Below are 12,849 nucleotides of genomic sequence, written 5' to 3'. Positions count from 1 at the left end.
AGATAAGGCCTCTGACTTCTGGGCCAAGGGCCACGCTGGGGGTAGGAATCCCAGAGGAAGGTGTATGCAGCGCTTTCCAGTGGGGATTAATTAGGGTAAAATGTGGGGGTGAGTTGTGGCAACAGGACAGGAATGAGATCCCCTAAGCCTGGGGCTCAGGAGTGAGAATTTGTTCCCCAAATCCCGTCCTGTCTCCACCTGCAGTCCTGTCCCCTGCGCCCCAGGGTGAAAAGCTCCCCTCCTCACATAAGCTCTTCCCCTCTTCCCACCCTTCCTTCCTCTTTACTCTCCTCTCTCTGGTCTTTCACATGTCCCTCACTCTTCCCTGCTCTCTGTATTCCTGTCCTTTGTTCTCCTCCTCTGAGTGGGCTCCCAGGGTAGGTGGGTGGCAAAGGGTGAACCCAGGTGGTTGCCTAGGCAACGAGCAAAGTAGGACGAATGCCGGCCAGCCGTCATGGCAAGACGGGGAACCCAATGAGGTCCCCAAGCCCAGAGCCTCCTTCCTCACACTCCGTTGTCCAGTCCGAATCTGGTTCTGAGGAGCTGGGCTGGCTGGAAGCTCATCCAGCTGGAAGGAAGCTCAGGCTGACCCCCTGGGCACCTGACACCTGCACCTGGCTCCCACCCTGTCCCCAAGCTGCTCCTCGGCCCTGCCTGGCTCGCTACTTCCTCTCTGCGTGCCCTCCCTCTCGGCAGCCCCAGGTGCGTACACCTTCTTCCACAGGGCCAACCCCATCAGGGGAGCTTCACAGAGGCAAGACCTCAAAGGCCAAGGAGCCTTGGCGGGCAGGGCCTCACCCAGGCCATTCACACGCTGGTGAATAAGACATCAGCCATTGCCACCGATGGCCATCAGGCTCTGTGGAAGAGGAGCCCCAGGGCCGGCTCTCTGAGGGATCAGGAAGACTGGGGCTCTGACCAGCAGGCCCAGGATTCTGAGGAGCTGTGGGTGGGGAGGACTTCCAGAGGCTTTGGGTCCAACTCCAGATAAAGTTCTTGCTGGTAGGGGATGGACGCCTGGTGGGCAAGGATGGCAGCTGTGGTGGAGGAGGGAGGGAAAGACTAAGTGACAGGAGTCCTGGGTTCGGGCCATGGTGGAGCCAGCACGACCCAGGAGCTGGGACTTGAATGAGCAGCTCACGGTGAACAGGTGATCTTGGGGCCCGCTGGTGTAGACGTACCCCCTACATTTCCCACCCCACCCCACCCCACCCCAGATCATGTGCTTCGTCTGAGGATTCACTCTCCTGAGGGGGGGAAAGCTGCAGCACCTGTGGCCCAAACCCGAAAGCCAGAGGCCCCCAATGTACGTATGTGCAGGTGCACTGAGGACTCACCGTGCCCCTCAGCAGGACTGGGGTGGGGGTGGGGAGGAGCGAGTCCGCCGACCATCCTCCCACAGGCCGCGGGCCTTCAAACTCCGGCCGGGAGGTGCGCCAATGGCTGCAGGCCGACGTCCTAAGAGGTTCCTCTGGTTGAGGACTCTGCAGGGGATTCAGGCTCTATTTCTACCAGACGCATCCGTCCTCGTCTCCTCTCCTGTTCATGGGCCTGAAGACCAACACTTCCAAGTGTCCAGAACCCCTCTGAGCAGTGACCGTTTCCCTTCCCCGGTGCGCTGTCCCATGTGTGTCCCCAGTCTGACAGGCTTCAGAAGGCAGTGCAGCCCCCCCAAGCCCACCCCCATGCCCTAGTTATGAATTCAGACCAGGCTTCAACCTTAACCTCTAAGGCCCCATGTTCACTGAGGCCTGGAGAGGGGGGCCTGGGGTTCGGCACACCGTCAGAGCTCCGAAGTATCTTCTCGAATGAATGACAGTCCCACATCAAGCTAACTTGTCCTCTCCCCACTTTTTTTTTTTTTTTTTAGTGAACTCTACACCCAACGTGGGGCCTGAACTCACGAAGAGATCAAGAGTCACGTGCTCTACCGACTGAGCCAGCCAGGCGCTCGTACGTGTCACTTCTTAATCTCTACCTTTAGCAGGGCTAGGCTCCCTTCACTTCAGAAATACCAAGACGCTCTCTGGTGCCTGCCTTTCAAGAGCCCTCCCACCACCAGCAAGTCCCAGTTCTCCTCACGGCCTCCCTCAGGAATTACCCACTTTCAAAAACGAAAGCGCTCACCACCCATCCAAACCTTCACACAACTGAGAAGCTGGTATCGCTTCCTGGAACTTGTAAACTGATTCGATGTCCACTCCTTTTACCCTGTGGCCCTGCCCTGGCCGTCCCTGCTTGGAGTAGGAGGCAGAGGGCAGATGGTGCCAGCACACTCCACCTGCTCGCAGCCATGCCCGGGCAGGAGAGACACCGGCACACCACCCACAGACCTGGTTTTCCAGGCAGGGTTAAGTGTGCAGAGAAGGCATCGCAACCCCTGGGATCTGCTCTTCATAACTGGGAAGGCCTGCCGCCCTCACCTTGGGCCCTCCAGTAATCATTTCCTCTTGGGCAATGGATTCTGCTCACGGGAGTTGGAGCTTCAGGTAGGCTGGAAGTAAGCAGCCCGGCTGGGCCCCGAATACGGTTTGACATCGAATATAGTGTTTGCATTCCGGGGAAAGCATCTGGGTATAAGAGCCCCCCGCTATGGGGGCCGGGGGACTGTTATGCCACTTCCCCCCCACTCCCTCTGGAGCCAGGCAGGCCCTCAGCCTCCCCCGTTGCTAAGACCAGACCGTGCAAGACCCACTCAGTCACTGGGCATCTGGGATACTGCTCTTCCACGCCTTCATGGCCTGTCTTGTAATGCTGCCCTCTCTTAACATGTCTATGGGGCAGGTCCAATTGCTTGTTGGAGACCACAAAAAAAAAACCAAAAAAACAACAAAAAAATTAAGACCACTGGTCTTGGCACATGCTCCCCAGGGCACCTAACCAAGAAAAGGGACTGCTGAGGCCCCTCTTTTTCTTCCTTTAGAACAGACCACCGACTCTGGCCTTTCTCCACCTGCTGGCGATGGCTCCTGAACCTTTTCTCCTCATAAATGTGTACTGTGGTCCTCACCACGTCGTCTTTGGACCAGCAGCACCAATACTACCCAGGAGCTTGTTACAACTGCTACTGAATCAGAAACTGGGGGGTGGAACCTAGCTATCCATACATTACAAGCCTTCCGGGGGATTCTAAGTTTCAGAACCACTGGTCTTGTATCTTCCCTGAGAGCCCCAGGTAGGAAGCCTTAGTTTTCTGATCCACATGTGGAGAGCCTGTTGAGGTGAGTGTGGTTTGCAGCTATGGGAGTTTCATCCCAAGGAAGATGGGCTACCTATCTCCCACACTTCCAGTTTGCAACAGGCGTCTGGCCCCTGGCAGAGGAGAGGCCCAGGGAGGCTGGTTAGCTTTGGAATCCATTGAATGGTTCTTCATAAGGCCTTTTCTTCCAGAAGGTGCAGCAGGAATTCAGATGGCTCTAGGCATTGCCATAGCAACTGTACCTTTCTGAAGCCGTCACGGACTGCAGGAGCAGGGAGTAAGCAACGCAAAAGAAGGGGAGTCTGCCGGTGGATAAAGCGCAAGCAGCAGATGAGGGGGCTGTGAAAATAAATGGAACCTCAGCACGGCTGGGACTTTGGGATCTGCACTTGGTGGGCCTGCGGCTTCCTCAAGACCCAGGACGCATTTAGGACCTCTCGAGGGGTCTTCACGGCTAGGAAACAGCAGCCCAGGGGGCCTATGATGCTGACAGTATACGTCACTTCTCTTAAAAGATCATCTACTCAGGTTAAATTAGACTCCTAAATGGTCACAGAGCAATTAAGAAGGAAGTGTCCCCTACCTAGGGTGACACCTGTGTTCCAGGTCAGAGTTGAGGAAAGGGACCAGCTTCAAGCTCCTGATACGGATCTGCATTCTACAGCACATGCCAAGAAGTCAGGAGGCACCTCAGGGGCCTTAGATAATGGTGGATATTCTAGCTGCAAAAGAACTCACTTGTCAACCAGAGTTTATATAAAACCCAACACCCCATGCACTGTCATGCTGGCGTCTGAGCTCATCGCCGTGGCTCTCTCTAGTCCTTTTTATCGTCCTCCAAGTACACGTGAGAGGCTGGGAGTCCAGAGCCTCTCCTGCGGTTGAGGACGTTAAGGCTGCTCCTTGGTGCAAGAACCTGCCGAGCAGTGGCTGGGGGCCTTGTGGGCTCGGGCAACCTCCCAGGTGTGGAGGGACACACAGGGGGTCCAGAGGACACTGCCATACACCACATGCACCTTAGCCCTTGGCTGTTTTGGAGCCACTGGTGCTTTTAATCTGTTCTCTGGCTCCTTCTGCTCTGGAAGAAGCAAGCAGTTCATGTGAGGAATCGGGAAGTGGGGTCCTGCTCTGTCCTCAGGGGCAGGGTCCAAAGTGTGGGGAGTCAGGATTGTGGGGGGAGCACACAGTCATCCCTGAGACCTTGTTGTAGCCCTGCCGCCCCCCCCCCGCCCCCCATCCCATACCTAATCTCACCACTGGTTGGCACGGAGTGTCCCTCAGAACTTTCCATATGGTTACTTTCATTCTTGCCCCATCTGGCCCTCCAGGCAAGGCTGGATCCCTGTTTCCTGAGCGTGTGGGAGAACCTTTTCACCAGTGCTTTTGTTTTACCAGAATCCCTGTTGGCTCTCCGGGGCCTCGGCTCACTGCTGGTCACGGCTGGGCCAAGGCAGCACTCGGAAGCTGCTGTGGAAGGCCAGCCCTCCACGGGCGTGGGGCCTCTCCGCAGGCTCCCATTTCCTCTCTGCTCTCACACAGCTGGAGCGATCCAGGCTGCACCTGCCCCTCATACGTAGTATTCATGACATGGAGGCCCTGGGCCTAGCAGCGCACAGCACTCCCGGAATAAGCCTTGACCTCCTTCCTGGGTGGGAGTAATGAGGAAGCGGGGACAGTGAGAGGGAAGGATGGAGAGTCAACCCCACCCGTTTCACCCTGGCTGCGCCCTCACGAGGTTTCCACGTGACTCCCTCCGTGGGTGGCTACGGGCTGAGCCCACTGGCTCCGCAGGCAGCGGGCAGGGGTCCGCAGGGGCGTGTGTGTTGGGGGGATGAGAGAGCCAGCTGTGGGGCCTCTCACTTCATTCCAGTCGCTGCCCTTTATAAATATTTATAGCCGTTCCACTACTAAAAATAACATCCTGGAGCCCAGGGAGCAGAAAAAAAATAAATGAAAATCACCGGGAATTGGGATTGATTATCATGTGTGCCAGAGCAGAATGGAACCCTGAGAAGGGGGAGGTGGCGGGAGCACAGCGCCCGGGGGTCAGTGCTCCCTCTGGTGGTCACCGGTCAGCGCTCCCTGGCCGGCCGGCGGCGGGCTTTGCTGCAAAGAATCCTCTCCCGGGCTGCTCTCTGCTCCCCCTTGCCGCCTAGGCTGCTGAGCAGCGAGCGGCACCAACCGGGGCGGGCGGAAGCCTAGCTAACCAGTATGAGAGAAAGGAAGGAGGCTATTTTTAGCACTGTGGCCAGGGTGTGAATATCTGTAAAACTCAGTAAAGCCTGAAGCTGTCTTTGCACGACACAGGGAAGAAAACCTGTTGGTTTTTAAAGGTCAAAGGTGGTGAGGAAAGTTGTGCCCCCACCCCAGGGAGCACGCGATGTGCCGGCAAGACGCCAGCAAGAACTCCATCAGGTCACACACACAGGAGATTCGTGCTGTTTCTTTTCTCTTTTCAACCTCCCGGTAAATTCCTGTTGCAGAGATGAGACCGTGGCCCGAGGGGAGTGAGGAAGATGCTAGTTCATGCAGGACTGTGCAAGGGGGAGGCCCACCGGCGGCAGCGGCATCAGGCAGTCCCTCCCATTTCCCACCGGCTTGGGCTCCCCTCTTCCTGCCAGGTAGTGACGTCTGGCAGCCTGCAAGCCTGGTCCAGGTGTGCAGCCGAAAGATGGACAGGAATGCGCCTCTGGGGGAAGATCTCGCCTTCCTCATGTCAACGCCAGCTTGCTGCATGTCCCCTGTGCCTGTGCAGGACAGACACACTGTTACTCACGGGTGCTGCAGAGGGTCTCCAAGCAAATGCTGCTAACATCTGCTGGGGCAAGGCAGTGTCCTGGGATGGGGCTGTCGGGATGCTTACCTTTCAACTCAGAAGATGCAAAGAGTCGATAATACTCGTGCTCCTTTTTAGGGAAAGGGGCTTTCTCTTTTGTGGGGGGTACCTAGAGTTTTTTGGGAGTTGCTGCTGGGGTCACAGGGTCAGGAAACGTTTCTGGGAAGAAAGAACGGGGTTTACAGTGCGAGGTTTGGAATGTGGTGCTTTTTTGGGAAGAAGGATTGTGACCGAGGAGAAGGGCACTGAGCTCGGAGAGGTGCTTACAAACACTGGGTGGCAGGGACGACAGCCTTAGATTCAGGCTGGAAGAGGGCAGAACTTAAGGGTCTGTGAAACTGAGCCACCTGAGTTTTTATGCTTTTCACTTGACTCTCTACTCCTGATGAGTTTCTCCTAACTCCCGATCTGAGGTCTGAGGACAGCGTCAGGAGACCCAGCTCTGCTTCTAGTTCTGGCACCAAGCTCCCAGGCCGTGGGCCTTCTTCATTCCCTCATCTGCAGGAAGAGGGGGGGCCAGATGGCTCTGGCGTGCCTATCCTTATCCCCCAGTTCCTCTGTGCCCCCGGGGAGGGGGGCTCTGGCAAGCTCCCGAGGGGCAAGTCAGCTCCTGACTCCCTCGTTGGCTGCAGAGGCCTAGGCCTGCTGTTGGGAAGGGCCTTGCCTGAATGTGCAGTGAATTTAGGTAAAACCCTGCCCAAGCCCTGGAGGCCCTGAGATTTCCAGGGCAGCGGGAGAACTTCTGCAGCTTGGGTGCTTCCCATAGAGGCTTGCACAATCCCTGAGTCAGTGCAGGCTCCGAGACGAGAAGGCAGGTCCCGCAGCGCTGGCAGAACAGAGCCCCTCAAGGGCCGGGTGCACGTGGGGGGTGGGGCCGGCAGGAAAAGGCCTGGAGACGTTCCTTTTTTGGGATCATGGGGCTGCAGCCCTGGCTTTTCTGCCTGGAAGATCTGTAACTGAGGAAGACGGCCTAACTTTTAAACACAAGAAGTGGGGGAGGGGAGGGAAAGAAAGATTGACAAATAAAGAGACATCTCGCGGCCAAACCAAAGACATCTATCTTCCAAAGAACTGTTCTGAACAGACTGGTTGTCCAATTATTTTCATCCCTTCTTTCTAGCAAGCAGGCCCCGGAGCCTCACTGTCTTGGAACTGGGAGAAGAGTCAAGGTCCTCAGATGGAAAGACGTGAAAGACTACCTCCTAAAGCAGTGAGCACTGTCCCAGAGGGAAATCTGTATTTTCATTAATTTTTTAGGACGAGGGGGTGAGGGTTGGCAGGCACCACAGGAAATGGCTTGGTTGGCTCTATTGGAGTGGATGTGACCCTGGAGGACGGAAATACGTGTCTGTGGCCAGGTTCCAAGGCAGATCAGAGCTCTGGGTGTCGGAACCCTGGGGCGCCGGCACAGACCCTGGGAGAGAAATGACGGTGGTTGTGGGCAACCAGCAAGGTGGCAGAGGTGGCCGGGACGGCCTTGGCCACTGGCTCCCAGAGCCCGTGTCGGCCGGCAGCTCTTGGGTCTGCCGGCTGCATCCAGACACCAGTGATACCAACCGATGCCCGAGGCCCAGGCCAGACCCAGCATAGAGCAAGATGGGCCAGAGCCCGGAAGAGGGGCCAAGAGGGTATGATAGTGGGGCCGGGGCAAAGCGAAAAGGTGAACTGGGCTCTTTAAGAAAAACTTTAACTGGAATCTCTCCCCTTCAGGGTGGCTGGCTTGGAAAGTGAGACCAAGGAAAGGGAGGAGGGAAAGGAAGACCGTGGGTACAAAGGGAAAGGGACCGTGGGGAGGGCAGAGAACACTGTACTCACCCGCGCTTCCTCTCTGTCCCGGCTCCTCTGCTAACCTGTGCAGCACGGATACAAACAACACACGGAGTCACGCCTGGGGTGTCTCACCAGCCTGCATCTTCTCCCCGGGGACTACCGGCCCACGCACCCACGGGCTTCTGGACTTGACTCTCCCCTCTCTGCCCCCTGTGCTGGCTTTTCCCAACCAAGTATGAAAAGGGCCAGGAGAGTCACGCTACCTACAACCAGCACCTGCAACGGACGCAGAACAACCATGGAGAAACAAGTGTGTCTCGGGAGAGGGAAAATACTACTACTAAAATGGAAATGAAGCCACCCTAAATCTAGGGAGCAGTTATATCAGGGGGTGCAGCCCATCTGGTTCTGAAAGTGACCAAGGTGAGAAGGAATTAAATTTCGATACTGGCGGTGTTTCCTGCCTGCAGGCGTGTCTGCTTGGAGATGCTCAATCACTCCTGCTCCCCCTGAAATCTTGAACACCGACTGTACCCACAAAAGCCTGAGAATTCACAGAGGGCCGCTGCTGTCAGCCTACCGGACATACACCAGCATACTCTGAGCGAGCAAACTGGATTTACAGCTCCCAACACCATGGGTGGCAGGTTCTGGGAGAGGCAGTTCTGAAGGACAAAGGAGCGTAACATGAGGCCCTGGAGTGGCCGAGATGAATTTCGGGCTCTGAAGCACCGTGTCAGTCTGTTTCATCTGTGTAGTCCTGGCGACAAGGACTCTGAACACCCCAGGCGAGCAGTGAGGGGACGCGAAGTCAGTGCGGCACCCCAGGGGAGCAGAAGCGTTCCCCAGAAGGCAGCCAGCCAGAGATCCAGGGTAAGGCAGTGAGGGGGCTGAGATAGGGGCGAACGTGCTGGTGAAGTCTGGCTTGGTCACGAATTCTTCAAAAGTGCCCATTTGACTCTTAGGGTTTTTGCACTGAGCAGACTATGCCTGCCTGGTGGGGTGCTGACCAAATTGTGTTTATGTTAGGTCAGCATCACTTCAACCCCAAAGAAGCACATCTCCTCTCTCTCTATGGTTGACAGTCACTCTTCTCCAACGCCTCGGTGACCGCGGTTACCGCCATGTTGGTCTATAGTAAAATCTCATGTCTAGACCACGGCAGACCATCGGAAGATCCATCTGTAAAAATACCTGGCTTGTACCTCCACCCACATACCTGCCACAGTTCAGCTAAGAAGACATATCCTGAGACCTGTATGTACAATGCCAAGAGTCAAACATTTGTTTAAAACCCTACTCAAGTCTCACCCTGGCTCTTAACACTCTTTTCCTTGGGATGGCACCTAAAGCCACAGCAACGGAAACTCAGGTGTTCCCACAAGGTCTCACGGGGACAGACAGAAATGTTGGTGTGTGCACTGGAAGAGAGATGGGGAGACACTAACAGCAAGAGGGGCAGAGAGGAGAGATGCTGGCAGAGAACACAGGTGCAGACAGAGGGCCCTGAGACCAGGGGGCACCAGGCAAGGGGAACTATGCCCGTCCACGTGTGAGATGCAGCCCACACCCAGCCCTGAACCAAGACCAGGGCTGCAGTCCATGGTCACGGCAAGGCCCAAGGGGTCAGGGCCACCCTCCGTGTGCTGCACACAATGCAGGGAGGCTGAGGAGAAGCCATGGGAAAAGCTACTGGGAAGGGAGGGTCAATGGGAAGAGAGGCCAAAGCAGCAGATGTTACGTCTTCAGCCAAGAACATACCACATGAACGCTAGGATCTGGATGAGTTGTGTGTGTGTGTGTGTGTGTGTGTGTGCGCGCCGCGCGTGCGTGCGCACGCATGTGACTGGAGCACGTGTTTACGGAGTGTGAACTTATCTCTGTGCATCTCCTCCCCGCTTCATCTCTTGCACAACAACCCTTCTGCCTTCCCCCTCGTCTGCTCTCGGCAAGGAAAGGGTCTTCTCTACCATTCCCTGTGGCACTGCTAGATGTCTCAAATACAGCTGACCTCGACTTCTGACATTTGGGCGGCCATGCCAAATACGCCGTGGTCCTCAATCCCGCACAGTTGCCGTCCACTGCCTCACTGACTCCCTAGGGGACTGTGGCACCTGGACTCCGCTTCTCCACTCCGCCCAGGATCCTGGACAGTCTCAGAGTCTGGTGGCAAACTCTGAAGGCCTGCCTCTCCTGCCCCGCGAGCCCCCGTGGCAAGCAGCACGGCAGACCCTACCCCCAGGCACCCCCCTCCCTTCCCTTCCCACCTTCTTCGCCTGCAGCTCCCACTCCACTTCTTCCCACCCTTCCTTACGACTTTTCTCACTTCGCCTCGTCTACCAGCCGCATGGGCGCGGATTCCCGGCTCTGCCAGCTATGATCTGTGCAGGTTATTGAACCGCTCTGAGCCCTGTCTCAAATCCTGTGAAATCAAACAGGAAGGGTGTGCTCAGTGCAGAGCATTCAGCAGGGGTAGAGAGAGTGGGCGCACCTTCCAGAGCCCAGCCTCCTCGTGGCCGCTCCCGCTCTGTCCCTGACGAAGCACTCTCTAGTACATCACCTGGCTTACTTCCTTGTATGTGAGAATTTACTGACACCTCACTATGTGCCAGGCACTCTTCTGGGCACTGGGGATACATCCTGAACAAAACAGACCGAAATCTCTACCTTGTGGAACTTATGTTTTGGAGGAATCCAGAAATAGACATATTAATATAGGACCGAAATAAGAGCTCATATAACTCCCAAATGTTTTTTGTTCAGCATGGCACAGACACATGAAGATTAAGTGTGTGAAGTGGGGTCAGAAGGACCCAGTTCACACTGAATCTCTGCTGCTTTACAGCTACGTGATCTATACTTCTGAGAGCCTATTTTCTCAGTGGTAAAATAGGGACACTGTTATGTGTCTCACAGGGTTGTTAAGTGTCAAATGAGATAATACGTGGACATCATTTAGCACAGCTCCTTGTTCATAACAAGTTATTAAGCAAGTTTTCTATACAAGAAAATGAGGAAGGCATTACTGTCCTTTGCTGATACCTTTCTTTATTGCTTTTAATTCTTCCATCGAGGCCAGAAAACCATTTGGCTATTCTGCCCACAAGAATCACTTCCTTTTCAGAAATGTTTCTTGTATTTATAATCACACACTCAAAGTTTGATGATTAACTTTTCCTGCTACTTCATTTTATCTCCTATTTATTCTGCATATCTCTGTCTTGCCTTTCTGACTAGATTATAAACTCCTGGAGGCAAAGGGTCATGTTCTGTGCTCTGCTGGTATCTACTTCCTATATCCGAACCATCTATCACAGTATCTGGAAATCAGGAGGCTTTTCTTGATCGCCTGACACCGCCACCTCCAGGGCAAACCTTGATGGTCGGTTGGGAAAAGTAGGCAGAAGGAACTGTGGGGGTTGGAAAGCTTTAGGGGAAGGGGCGGCAGGAAGGCAAGCAGAAACAAAAGGGAGGGGAGTTTCCCTCAGGGGCTGTCCAGCTCTGCCTCCCACTCAAACTAGGGGTCCTGTGAGCTGCCTTTACCTCTTTCTTTCCCACTTTGCATCTTCTTTTCTTCTTCCTCTGCACCTTCCTCTGCTGTGAAAACAAGTCCAAGGAGGCCAGTGACCCTTCAGCACAGCACAAGCATAGAGGGAGGGTGAAGGCGGTAACTCAGAAGGTTTGGGACGAAGCCCTAGCTAAAGGCTCACGGTCCCAGGCCTGCAGGGGTGCTGACGCTCACCTAGTACGCGCCCTGCGTGGTGCACACCCTAGCGCTGTTTACCCATAAGCCCTACGCCCTTAGGGGCAGCACAGCTGAGGTCGCTCACCTTGCTGCTGGTTCAGTTGCTGGCTTCCCTGGTGACTAGGTCGGGGGTGGCTGCCTCTTCTCCATGCCCGCTTTCCCTAAGGTGACGACACCCACTAGGGATACATCTAATACCTTGCATTCAGGTTCAAGAAAGCAACCATAAAAATTCATGGTGGGAGAATACCTAGATTAACACTGGCTTCTGTTGAGAAAAAACAACCAGGGGTGCCTGGGCGGCTCAGTCGGTTAAGCTTCCAACTTTGGCTCAGGTCATGATCTCTCGTTCATGAGTTTAAGCCCCGTGCTGGGCTCTGTGCTGACAGCTTGGACCCTGAAGCCTGCTTCAGATTCTGTCTCCCTCTTTCTCTACCCCTCCCCCGCTTGTGCTCTGTCTGCCTCTCTCTCAAAAATAAAATAAAACATTAAAAAAAAATTTTTTTTAATAGAAAAAAGAAAAAACCACCAAAAGGGGGCGCCTGGGTGGCTCGGTCGGACTCCTGGTTTCTGCTCAGGTCATGCTCTTCCAGTTTGGTGAGTTTGAGCTCCACGTCAGGCTCTGTGCAAACAGTATGGTGTCTGCTTGGGATTCTCTCTCTCCCTTTCTCCCTTCCCCTCTGCCACTCACACTGTCTGTCTCTCTCAAAATAAATAAATAAATAAATAAACTTAAATTTTTTTTTTTAAAAGAAAAAAACCACCCCAAACTAGAACTTTTGGCTGTTAACAAACTTAAAATGACTGAACAGCAAAGTGGCTGTGTGTTAAAAGCTAACGTCCTCAAAGGGTGCTTTCCCTGGAGCCTCCCTGAGCGAAAGCAGGCATGGAGAAGAGGTGTCACCCCCAGCGCAGTCAGCAGGGAAGCCAGCAACAGAGCCAGCAGCGAGCTGGGCTCTGCAGGGAGCACATCCCCCGTGATAGGGAGGAGTGTGCTCAGCTCTGGGAGCTCATTTTGAATTGGGGCCTTGAAACCCTCGACCATATCCCAGTGTTGGCAAGCAAAATGGTGAAGTGAAAACCACATCACATTAAGAATGGCTGAAGGAGGGGCGCCTTGGGTGGCTCGGTCTGTTACGTTTCAGTCTCTCCATTTCAGCTCAAGTCATATGAGGTCACGTTTTGTGAGATCGAGCTCCTTGTCGGGCTCTGTGCTGACAGCGCGGAGCCTGCCTGGTATTCTCTCTTTCCCTCTCTCTGCCCCTCCCCTGCTTGCTCTCTCTCTCTCTCTCTCTCTCA

General features: G+C 54.8%; 1 protein-coding gene across 20 annotated transcripts in view; it reads right to left on the bottom strand.

Moving 5' to 3' along the window:
• Positions 1-5,492: 5,492 nt before the first annotated feature.
• DTNB (dystrobrevin beta) overlaps positions 5,493-12,849 on the bottom strand; it is a 242,724-nt gene continuing 235,367 nt past the window's right edge. For 9 of the 20 annotated variants that reach the window (XM_045447520.1, XM_045447505.1, XM_045447512.1 and 6 more), the window contains 3 exons: positions 11,349-11,402; positions 7,851-7,885; positions 5,627-5,946 (listed from right to left, as the gene is read on the bottom strand). In XM_045447520.1, coding sequence (XP_045303476.1) covers positions 7,881-7,885; positions 11,349-11,402 — 59 coding nt within the window. In that variant the 3' untranslated portion in view covers positions 5,627-5,946; positions 7,851-7,880. Of the gene's footprint in view, positions 5,947-6,062; positions 7,450-7,850; positions 7,886-11,348; positions 11,403-12,849 lie in introns of all 20 variants that reach the window. The other 11 variants (XR_006703733.1, XR_006703735.1, XR_006703734.1 and 8 more) reach the window with 8 other exon arrangements.

This window comes from Leopardus geoffroyi, chromosome A3 (genome assembly GCF_018350155.1).
Source record: "Leopardus geoffroyi isolate Oge1 chromosome A3, O.geoffroyi_Oge1_pat1.0, whole genome shotgun sequence".
NCBI classification, from domain to species: Eukaryota; Metazoa; Chordata; class Mammalia; order Carnivora; family Felidae; genus Leopardus; species Leopardus geoffroyi.
This window is presented reverse-complemented; position numbering and strand designations above follow the sequence as displayed.